At 49.0% G+C, this 11,216-nt stretch overlaps 2 protein-coding genes across 5 annotated transcripts in view; one reads left to right on the forward strand and one right to left on the reverse strand.

The window, feature by feature from the left end:
• The window catches only part of BRD3 (bromodomain containing 3), a 44,752-nt gene extending 39,080 nt beyond the window's left edge, over window positions 1-5,672 (forward strand). For all 4 annotated transcript variants that reach the window (XM_053961837.1, XM_053961840.1, XM_053961838.1 and 1 more), the window contains one exon: window positions 798-5,672. In XM_053961837.1, the coding sequence (XP_053817812.1) occupies window positions 798-913 (116 nt within the window). In that variant the 3' untranslated portion in view covers window positions 914-5,672. The remainder of the gene's footprint in view (window positions 1-797) is intronic.
• A 1,545-nt stretch (window positions 5,673-7,217) lies between these two features.
• On the reverse strand, window positions 7,218-10,796 carry BRD3OS (BRD3 opposite strand). The gene is made up of 2 exons (XM_053962490.1): window positions 10,729-10,796; window positions 7,218-10,493 (listed from the first exon to the last, which is right to left on the reverse strand). The coding sequence occupies exon 2, from the start codon at window positions 9,925-9,927 to the stop codon at window positions 9,658-9,660; it is 270 nt and encodes an 89-aa protein (XP_053818465.1). The 5' UTR covers window positions 9,928-10,493; window positions 10,729-10,796; the 3' UTR covers window positions 7,218-9,657.
• Between the last annotated feature and the right edge of the window lie 420 nt (window positions 10,797-11,216).

Raw genomic sequence — 11,216 nt, forward strand, 5'->3', positions numbered from 1 at the left:
GGGGGTTTCCTGTGCTCAGAGGTGACACTGCCCCACAGCAGAGCTCTTCTGTGCATCCCAAACTTCCACATCAGGGTTTAGGGTAAATTTGGGAGAAAACCTTTGAAGGGGTTTTTCTAGAAAGATAGATTTAAGCAGCTTATTTTGTAACTGGTTCAGGAAAATATTTCTTTGGAGAAAAGTGAAAAAAAACCTGTTTATTTAATAGGCAAAGCATTTGCTAGTACAAATAATTAACATTAGTAAACAATAAAGCTTTTTTTGCTGCTTTAAAAGAGATGATAAATTCAGAAAGACTCTTTTGTGGGCTGTAGCTGGACTTACTCAGTCTCTTATCAGTCTCTTTTGGTGTTGGAAATGCTGCAGCTCAGGCTTGGCTTGGTGGGCTACCAAGCTGTAGCTGCTCTTTTGGGTGTTCAGTTCAGGGTAGGTTTAAACAGGTCTAAAGAAAAAGAAAAAAAAATACAGTTGAGGGAACTTCTCTGCTTCAGCTAGCTAAAAACTAACTAAAAGCAAAGCAGAGCTCTGTCTGTCTGTCTGTGTGCAGACAACACAGCCCAGGATCAGGAATGTGGAGGAGTGCGTGCAGTTTCTGAAAAACTCCACGCTGCTCTTCCCTCCTCCTTCGCCCTCAGAACCAGCCTTAAAGGTGCAAAATTTATTATCCAACATCAACAGAGCAGCTGGGGATACCAGCATCCTCCAGCCAGCCCAGGGCGGGAGCGCTGCCACCCCGTGCTGGCTGCGGGCAAGCCTCGTGTGTTTGAGTAACCACATCCCTGCCCTGTTCCCCGCAGAGAAATCCGGCTCCACTCCCTCCGGAGGCCCCTCCCGGCTCAGCAGCAGCTCCTCCTCCGAGTCCGGGAGCAGCAGCTCCAGCGGCTCCAGCTCGGACAGCAGCGACTCGGAATGAGCTGGGACACTGGGACACAGCCCCCACACGGACACCCCCTGCTCTGCAGTGTCCCCTCCCCTCCTTAACCCCCTGCTCTCGGCCACGCTGGTCAGGTTTTATCCCCTCTCTCTCTCTCCTCTGACTTTTTTATTTTATTTTTTAACTCAGTGTTACAAAAGGTATTTTACTTTTTTTTTTTTTTTTTTTTTTTTTTTTGGGAGGGGGGAGTGGGCTCTCTTTTAATAGGTCAAAGATCTTTGAGTGTGTGTGTGTGACTAGACTTTATGACAAATAGTTCCCTTTGCATAAAGTCTCTAAAATTTACATTTATCTGGAGAAAATTGGTCGAAAATGGAAGAACTTTGAGCTCTTAGCAGGAGATAAATAGAAAATTCTGCAAGGTTTGTAGTACATTTCCCTCCCAGCCCTTCCCTCTCCCCAGAATATTTTCTTTCAATAAGCCTGCCTGGCTCACACAAGGTAAAAACCATCTTTTTTTAAAGAAATCTCTGTAAAATGGTACTGTATCTGAAAGATGTTAGCTTTTGAACTAGTTGGTGTATTTGTTATTAGCACTAGTATTCTTAATCTCCAAGTCTACAGTGTGATGAAAATGTCAGATGCTGTCATCTTTTTACATAAAAACAACAAAAAAAAAAATCCAAAAAAATTCTCATGTACTGTGGATTGCTAACATGCTTTTTTTTTAATCTTGGTAGAGGCATAGGCACCTGTTCAGGAAGGTCTTGAAGCATGAATTTAACTTTTAAGCACACGAGCAATAGAAGTGGTTGCATTTCTTGGTTTTCCACTCAAAAGCTTCACTTTTCCTGGGGATTCATTGGGAAGAAAGGGAGCAAGGGACACACTCAAGTTTCTTGGGAATGTTATTTTTACCATTAAATAGATAATTTCCAGGAAATGGGACGCTCTCTATGAAAAGTTTTCACGGAATTGACAGGAGGTTTTTTTTTTTTGGCTGGAAGTTGTCAGCTGGAGCCTGGAGTGCTCCCTGCAGTGACCAGGACAGGTCATGTGCCCATTACTTGGGCATTTTCTCCATGACCAACACCTCAGTCTGGGCTTAAAATAAAGCAGCACTTGAGCTCCAGCTGAGGCTGAGCTGGCAGGGGAAGTGGAGAGGGATTTTGTGTGTGTTTGGGCTTTTTGCTTTTGGGTTTGCTTTGGTTTTCTTCCCTCTCCTCATCGTTCTGGTAGCGAGCTCCTAGAGAGGGGATGCTCCTCCTGTGTCAGTCAGGGTTCAACTTCCAGGCACTGAAATGTTTTTACCTCAATGAAAAGAAGAAAGAGGGGGAGGGAGAAGAAAAAAAAAAAAAAAAAAAAAAGCTAATTTTTTTAAAGCTTGCTGGTTTTTTTTCAGTCCAGCCTAATGTTTTGACCTGCACTGCTGCAATACACCCTGGTTTCAATGTCCCTAATTTCATGTATATACCATGACTTTATTTATTAAACACCATTGGTTGTTTAAAATGTAATAAAACCTAACAAAAGCAAAGCCGGGGTTCTGCAGGCCAGCAGACAGGAAGACTTTTAATGAGGTTTAAATCAGATAAAAAACAAAACAAACAACAACAAAGCAAATAAAACTCCACAACTTTATTTATATACCTTGGACTTTCTACCTACAGGTGCTACAGTCCAGTCTCTTGTGTGTCTGGTGCTCTGTCATGTTTGATGTGTTAATTTTTAGATTTTTTTTCCTCCTCTTTTCACCCCAGCCCCCTTTTTTCCTGTTTTGTACAGATTTTGGAGACATACACTTCAATACAATTTTATTTTCTCAGTGGTCTTTTTTCCTCCCCTCTTTTTTTGTTTTGGTAGAACAATGGGGGCTTTATCCTTTTGTAACACAATTTTAGGAAAACACCAGTTCTATAATTATACCAAATTTGTAATCTGAAGGGCAGAAATTTTATTGTAAATTCTTTTTATTGTAAAGAAAAAAAAAAATACACAGAGTTCAACAGAAAGTTCTGCCTTTCCATCTCCAGCACCAGCCCTTAAAACTGCCTCTCCCCTGAGGGGTAGCCCTAAAATTCACCTTCTGTGCTCTCCCAGTGGTGCAAATTGCTCCAGAGTTTATTTTCCCTGCAGGTGAGTGATCCTGGAGCCCCTCAGGAGCTGGGGGATGTCCCTGTGCTGGCAATCTGGGAATCCCTGCTTGCTGTAGCATTCCAAGGTCTGCACTTCCAGCTGCACCCCTGCCCATCAGCCAAGGGTGATTTGCTGGACACTTGGGCCTCTCAAAATTCAAAGAAAAATGTTCTGCTTTTTTTCTGAAATTCATTATTTTTCTTTTCCATTAACAATAGAGGTCAGTTTTGATTTTTTTTTTCTTTTTTTTAAGTTCTGCCCTTACAAAACCTTCCCCGAGACAGATCCCTGGTAATATATTTTCAGAATTTACTATGAGGAAATGTAATATTCACCTAATTAAGAGCTTGGGTTTCTTTTTAACGGGGTTGGGTTTCACCTGTGTTTCTCCTGTTGCCTGCGACTTGAATGATCAAAACCAAGGAATATTTTAAGGAATAATTGCAACCAATTCACTGCCATGGCTTTTGGATAAACAAACTCCCAGTTTTCCCTTCCTGGGGCCTTTCCCTGCGTGCTTGACCCTGAGCTGTGGTGGTGGCTTCCGTGGGGAGGACAAACCGGAGGCGACAGCATCACTGCCACAAAAAAACCTGGGAATTTCAGCTCTGGCATCATCCTCTGCCATCAGGAACAGCCCCTGGAACACACAGACATCCCTCAAGGAGCCACGGGGCTGCCCCACCAGAACTAGCTGGGAAAGCTGGAGCCAGGGGTTGAGAACCACGTGTGAGGTGATGGGAAGAGGCATGGCCTGAGGCTGGCTCAGCGCTGGAGGATCCCTGTTTGAGCTGGAAAACCATCCCAGCCTGGGGGTTTCCCAGGAAAACAACCTGCCAAGGCCACCACGGGATGGGAAGAATCTGCTGCACGTCTTTGATCCACCAGCTGCAACTTGGGCTTCCACTTATTGGGAAACTTGGCGTGGAAAGTGAGGTGTTCCCAACAGAATGGAGCAAGGAGAAATCCATTTTGGCATGACTGAGGGAAGAATTTGGTGACTCCTCACTTCCAAATGCTGTCCTTAAACTTTTCCATTCCCAGCTTATTTGTAGTGCTCTTTATCCCCACCATGTCCATGGGGGTGCCTCTTGTACATCCTGAGTTTCTCCAGGAAAGAAAAGATGTTTCCAGTCCAGAGTGAGTAGCAGCAGTCCTAAATGAGTTGGGAACTGAAGCAACAGAGCATTTATTTAACTGGGTTTTATTGCATGACACGTCAGTCCAGATGTCACAAAATAACTTGGAAACCATCAAACACACAACGTTTGAAGAACATTTTTAAACTTAAGAATAAAAAAAAAAAAAAAAAAAAAAAAAGGAAAAAAAAATTTAAAATTTTTATGGTAGAATTTTTCTTGAATGAACAAAGTTTAACTTTGTTTTCCAGGGGAAACTTCACTGAAATCAGTATGATTTCATATGTATGCATACACACAGAGTTTTATTGAAACTGCTTTTTTCGGACGAATTCCTGTTTTGACAAAATATCTGACCAGACCTTTCTCAATCAACCAGCATTACTGCACCTTTTAAAAACTTTGTGAACCTTTTCTCTGATTGTAAACTCAGCCTGTCTCGTGGCTCAGTGGGACCAGAGGGAGATCCCCAGCCCAGCGACCGAAGGAATCTCTCAGCTCTCTGCACACCAAATGTGTCATCTACACAACAAAATCATTTCAGTTTTGGTACTGATGTGGTTTGAACCTTGCCTACCCCCAGGGTTTGGAAGTGTGGGAGTGATGTTTCAGGGCTGTGTCACTGCTGGGGGGGTGGTGACCCCCAAACACACACAAACATCATTTCTGTGTGTGGGAATCCACAGCTGAGTTCCCCCTGAGCTCTCTTCCCTCTTCTCTGTGTGGCAGAAGCAGACTGCAGTTACCTAACCTAGTTCTTTCTCTGCTTTGGGGACTCTTAGAGCAGTTTGTAATTTTGGGGTTTTTTTTCCTTGTTTTGAAAGGAATGATTTTTTTTTTTAAAGCTGGGGTTGGAGCTGAGGGGAAGGGATCGGGGCATGACAAAGACAAACCACAACCTTTTTAGTAGTGGATTTTAAATTCTCAGTCTCTTCTTAACCTTGAGCAGTTGCCACTAGGGCTAACTGTGGGCAGGCTCTGCATCAGTAAAGAGAAATTTAGGATTCCTTACACAGCAGCATTATCTTGCTTGAGCTGCATTTTGTAAAGAAAATGGTATTTGCATATCTTTTTAAAATGTCATTTTTAAAAAATAAATTAAACCACCAGCTAGGATTTGACACAGGCCACTTAGAACACAGCCCTGATACTGGCATAACCAATCCAGAAAGATTTGTTGTTGTATTTTTTGTTTTGTTATTTTGGGGTTTTTTTTTTAATATTTAAAAAATAAAAGAAATTGTTACTTTTCTGTATGATGTGCATGCAAATTTACCGTAACTCTTTTTCTTAAAACTTTTTAGTGCCATTTCTAGTATATTCCTGTAAATGTCAGTTATTGAAAAGAAACGAGTCATTGTAAGTAGTTTAGCTTGTTTATTGCAAATTGCTGGCCTCAAACAAAACAGAATTTAAAAAAAAAAAGAGTTAGAAAGTAATCTTTGATGTTACTGGTAATCACAGACCCTGGTCCTGGGGCATTCGTTTTGTTTTCATAATAAAAAGAAAAATTGTTTGGTGTGTGCAGTTTGTTCCCATATTTTCCCCTCTCCTGATCTTTTCCAGGTGTGGCACTCAAACGTGGACTGAGCAGTGCCAGGAGCCAAACAGCAGGAGATTGAATCCTGGTGCCACGAGTCCTGGACGAATTTGGAAGTTGTTTTGGGGAATGTCACACTCAGAGGGCTGATTGCCCTCCGAGTGGGGGCAGCTCTGGGGTGTCTGAATCACAGCTGAGTACCTGGAATAAAACTGCTTTAAATCCCCCTTTTTTTTGGTGAGGGAAACTCAGCTGCTCTCATGTCCCAGGGCAGCTAAGGAAGGGCTTGAGCTCTTCCCCAGCATCCTACAGTCTGCAGGGTCTTAAATTCTGTGAGAATTGCTCCTGATTGAGGTAAGTTGGGCTGAAAAGGGATCAGCTTTCAGCCAGGTTTGCTGCTGGCTTCCTGAAGCCACCGGGACCTGCAGGAAGCAGAGGGACTTTGTCACCTGCTCTGTGAGCTCAGGGTGACCTGGAAGGCACAGCTTGGAAAGGGGGGCCTGGAGCAGCTGGTGCCAGTGCCAGCAGAGTCCTGGCATTGCTGTGTGGGGGCCAGGATCTATTTTGGTCATCAGAGAGGACTGGGGTTGGTTTTGCTGTTTTATTTGTGTGTGAGGTGGGGTTACCAGAGCCAGGCTGCCCCAGGGTTAATCTTTCTCTAACCCTGTTCCTGCTCACTGCCTCTCCAAGGCTTCAGCAAACCTGTTCCACTCTGGTACCAGTGACAGTCCCACGGGCTGTTTGTCCAGCCTGTCCCCTAAACAATCTCCTGTGATGTTGCTGTAGCATTTGCAGGCGAGTTATTTCTAGGGGCAGCAGGCAGAGCTGTTTCTTCACGTTGGGAGGAGGTTGAGGACACGCAGGACACGACTGAGGTTCAACTCTCGCTGCTCATGCCTTGAATCCTGGGGCTGGGTCTGCCAGAGGGACATTGAGGGGCTGGAATGAGTCCAGAGATGGGACCAGAGCTGGGGAAGGGTCTGGAAAGTGTGTCCTGTGAGGGGCAGCTGAGAGGGCTCAGCCTGGAGGAAAAGGAGGCTTAGTACAGCTGCCTAAACCGAGCTTGTGAGGTGGGGTTTGGTCTCTCCCAGGACAAGAGGGAATGGCCTCAAGCTGCATCAGGGGAGGTTCAGGTTGGACAGCAGGAGCAATTCCTTTGAGGAAAGGGTGGTCAGGCCTTGGCAGGGGCTGCCCAGGGAGCTTTGGAGTCCCCATCCCTGGAGGTGCCCATGGAAAGTGTGGACATGGTGCTCTGGGCAGGGACAAGGTGGGCATTGGTCACAGGCTGGATGTGACAATCTCTGAGGTGTTTTCCATACTAATAATTCCCACTCAGAGCTTTCCTTATCCTGAAAGTGCTGCTGGCCTTGAGGAGCTGGAGGAGCCTCCCCTGCAGCTCCCAGTCCAGTGCTGTGCTGTGGGAGCCCCAGCAGTAACTGAGGGAATTCCTGCCAAAAGGGGAATGCCAAAAGCTGTCACCTGTGCCAGAGCCATGGACATGCAGGGGAAAAACAGCCACGCACAAAGCTGCATTCAAATCATTTTAATGCACTTTATCAAAGAGGCTACAACAGTGTTTGAAATAAGTGCATCACCACCACACAACTGGCTCACAGAACAGCCACAGCAGCCACTCCACAACCCTGCTGTGACCAGTGACACACAGAAATGGAAAACTACAGTCACATTCACAGAGATGGAAGGACAACTCATCCTCTTCTTCCTGCACTGTCACATCCAGCCTCCATCCTGGAAGAATTTATGCACATTCTTACGGGTTTAGTCTTTTAGAGTCCAATTAACACTCTGCAAAATAACTGAATTTTGGTTTACCAGCCACGTTAACAAAAAGAGACTGATTATACCCAAAATAAGCATCTTCCTTACTGAAATTAAAAAGAAAATAAGTGTTGGATTTCTTTTTCTATAAGAAAAGAAAATGAACAGCTGGTTTGGGGGATGTGCTGTTCCTTAAACTCCCAGAGTTCACGTGCTCCCCAGGGCTGGCCTGGAACCCACCTCTCCCTGCTTCTCCAGGTGAATCCACCTGCAGTTCCCAGGGGAGCTCTGGGCCCAGCCTCCTGCCTGTTTGAGTAAATAATCTCCTGTTCACTCAGCCAGGAGCTGGAGGCCCAGGTGGGTCACACATCCCTGGCACTGCTCCCCCGGCACCTTGCCGAGCCTCGCTGGGTTTGTGAATCTCATTGAACGCTTGCACTCGGTTGAAAAACATTTATTCACTGAGTTGTTTCTCCTCCAGAGCTAGTCCTGACAAAACCAAGAGGGTTATTTGTGTGCAGAGCAAAGCAGCGAGGTCCAGCAGGTTTAAATCTACGAGCACACACACAAGGTATCAAACACCAACGCATGCAGAAATAGTGCTTTTAAAAAAACAACAAGCTGCCTATTGTTTGCAGTGCTATGGAGCAGGGCTGAGTACACCAAACCTCTATGATTTCACTCTAGAACAGGTGTGTTCTGCTCAGTACATTGAGTTCAGCAAGGTTGAGTGTCTGTGTGTTTGTTGTAGCATTTCACCCACACGGGAGAGGTGGGAGAGATTCTTCACCGTATTAAAAAAAAAATAAATAAAATAAAGTGCTTGAAAAAATGCAAAGGAGGTTTTAGATAAATAGAAGTAATGACTGTGCCTAATAATAGGCAGGTAAATAATCCATCCTGAAGCTGACATCAAATGCTGATTTTCCTGGAGCTAAGCCTGTGCTCAGGCACTGCTGGGTGGCACACACGGCCTAGGCAGGACAGAAAGGGCAGAACCCTGAAGAAGAACTTTCATGCTGAACCCTGGGTACATAATTCACACCCCTGGAAGTGGTAGTTTTGTTTTTAACAAAAGATTCAGGTGTTTGCTGGGCTGAGTTTCTCAGCGTGATCTTGCCTTGAGCAAGTCAGGATTCAGCACAAACTTAAACCTGAAAGCAGCAGCCTCTGTGCCCAAGCAGGGCAGTGCTTCTCCCTCCTAAAATCCTCCAGTTAATCCTAACAATCCCAGACACAACTTTTAAAGTACATGCACCAAACCTACAATCCAACCTGAACTAGAAGTTAAACCCTTCCAAGCTACTGCATGCGTTAAAACTTGAATGCAAAGCAAACTCCAGTGGCCTCTTTCCTTCTGCTCCCCGTCCCAGGAGTGGCTCTGTGCTGTGCAGGAGCTTCCTCGTGTCCCTTAGGACCTCTGTGTATTTGCAGGGGTTTCTTGCTGTTGTCTTCCTGGGCCTGTCCCTCCCTTTCGGGTGGTTCACTGGGGGATCTGTTCCTGAAAGGAGTCAGCTCCCCTGACTCCAGAGCTCCTGTTGTTTCCATGATCCCACACCGTGGGATCAGAGAGGGCCTTGGCTTTGCATGAAACTCCAGCACACCTTTCCTACCAGGTGTTTTGAAGGCTCGGATTAAATTCTCAACCCATTCTCTCCCTGTTCCCACAATAAACCACTCCATTCCCTGGCTGGAAGAGACCACTTCAGGGCAGGAATTAAAGACAGACAGGGCAAACAGAACAAGTAATGGCCAGATGGTTTTGGAGATCAACTTCTTAAAACCACAGCCTTGATGGGAACAGATCTGTGCTTGCCTCTGTCCCACCAGCATTCCCAGAGCTCTGGAAATGCACCAGGACTGGCCAGTAAGGGTGGCTGGGGACGGTGCCCAAGTGCCAGCGGGTGTTTCTCAGGGCACACGAGCCTCTTAAATGCAACACATGGTCCAGCACGGCCCCTGCCAAGATGCTGGGCAGCAACAGGCTCGAGAGCTCCCCAGCCAGAGCGGGTTTGTTGTACACACTCAGCGCCATGCAGAATGGGAGTCTCTAAACAGCAAAATCCAGCAGAAACAATCCAACTTCAGCCTTCCCGGAACGCCGCTTCCTGTGCGGGGCTGTGAGAGGGTGGTGCACACCCACCTCCCCCAGCTCTGCTTCCTCTCCACGTGTGGGTTCCTGCGGGGAATTACATAATAGCACAAAACTTGGACTGCCCCGTGTCCCTGGAGACATCCAGCTTGTTTTTGTCCCGCACCAGGATGGCTTCGTTGCCGTACTGCGAGTACCACATGCTCCTGCTGCGGCTCAGGTAGGTGTTGGGGGGAGCTGACTCCAGTTTCTGCTGCTGCTGCTGCCAGATGAGCAGGGAGGTGTCCCTGTACCTGAGGCGGGCGTAGCCCTCGGACAAGGCTTTCTCGGGCAGGGGCACCCTTCCGTTCATCACCGGCTCACTCATCTGCCCCAGGAGAGCTCCACCAACGGGAGCTCCTTCCCAACAGCTCCGGAATAATCCCCGCTGGGTCTGCCCAGGTCGGTGGCTGCCGCTTGGAGCTCAAGGGAGAACATCCCAGGGGACGGCTCTCGGGATCCACGAGCTGCTGGCACGGCTCAGGAGAGGGAGCAGGGCCCTAAAATCGCAGCAGGCAGCCTGGCCTCGCTTTAAAAAACCACACCAGGACTTCTGAGAGCTCATCCAGCGGTGCTACTGCTGCGTGCTCCGTGCTGGGAAGGGCCCACACGTGCTGCTTGTTGACAGTGCGTGAAGCATCTCCATAGGTGCGAGCAGCCGGGCAGGACAGGCCGAGCGGGCCTGGATGAGCTGAACTCCCTGGAGAACGGATCCCGAAGCCGTCAGAGGTCAGAGCCCAGAGGTCAGCGGTGGCCAGGCCCGCGCACGGCCTCTCCCCGCGGACGGACGGGAGCCCGGCACGTCACGTGCTCAGGGATGCAGGAGAAGATGCTCGGCCCCGCTTGTGGTACCCGAGCTGGGGCGGGGGGGGCCCCGGCACCTCCGGACCGCACCTGCGGGACACAGCAGGGTCACCCCACGAGTGCCACCGGGGGTCCCCGCCCTGTCAGCCTCCCTCTCCGTGCCCCCCCCCCCCCCCCACCTCCCGCCCGCCCCCAGACCCTTCCAGCGGCACCGCGCACCGTCCGCGGCTGTCCCGCACCCCCGGCCCTGCCCGCCCCGAGCCGGGGGTCCCACACCGCCCCCCCGAGGGTCCCCCGCGCCCCCCGCCCGCTGCCCCGGCCCCACCGTGCTGCGCTGGCCGGCCCGGCCCGGCCCGGCTCCGCTGGGCTCGGCGGAGCGGCCGCGGAGCTCCGCCCGCCGTGATGCGCTCGGGAGGAGCCACGGCCGGGGCGGGGGCACCGGCGAGGGCCCGGCGGGGAGAGGGGATGGCACGGCTCGGGTGGGGCCGTGGGGGTGGCAGAGGGGTACCCGAGTGGGGTGAGTGGGTCCGGGGATGGCAGAGGGGTACCCCAAGGTGGATTTGTGGGTCCAGGGATGGCAGAGGGGTACCCTGAGTGGGGTGCGGGCTTATGGGGTGTGATATTGGGCTCCCCATTTTGGATTTGTGGGTCCGGGGATGGCAGTGGGGTACCCGAGTGGGGTGTGTGGGTCCAGGGATGGCAGTGGGGTACCCCAAGGTGGATTTGTGGGTCCGGGGATGGCAGAGGGGTACCCTGAGTGGGGTGCGGGCATATGGGGTGTGATATTGGGCTCCCCAATTTGGATACCTGGGT

Source organism: Vidua chalybeata, chromosome 21, assembly GCF_026979565.1.
Source record: "Vidua chalybeata isolate OUT-0048 chromosome 21, bVidCha1 merged haplotype, whole genome shotgun sequence".
NCBI classification, from domain to species: Eukaryota; Metazoa; Chordata; class Aves; order Passeriformes; family Viduidae; genus Vidua; species Vidua chalybeata.

What these genes read in the sequence shown, in the direction of transcription:
- BRD3OS (XM_053962490.1), bottom strand. Translation starts at nt 9,927, where the DNA reads ATGAGTGAGCCGGTGATGAACGGAAGGGTGCCCCTGCCCGAGAAAGCC.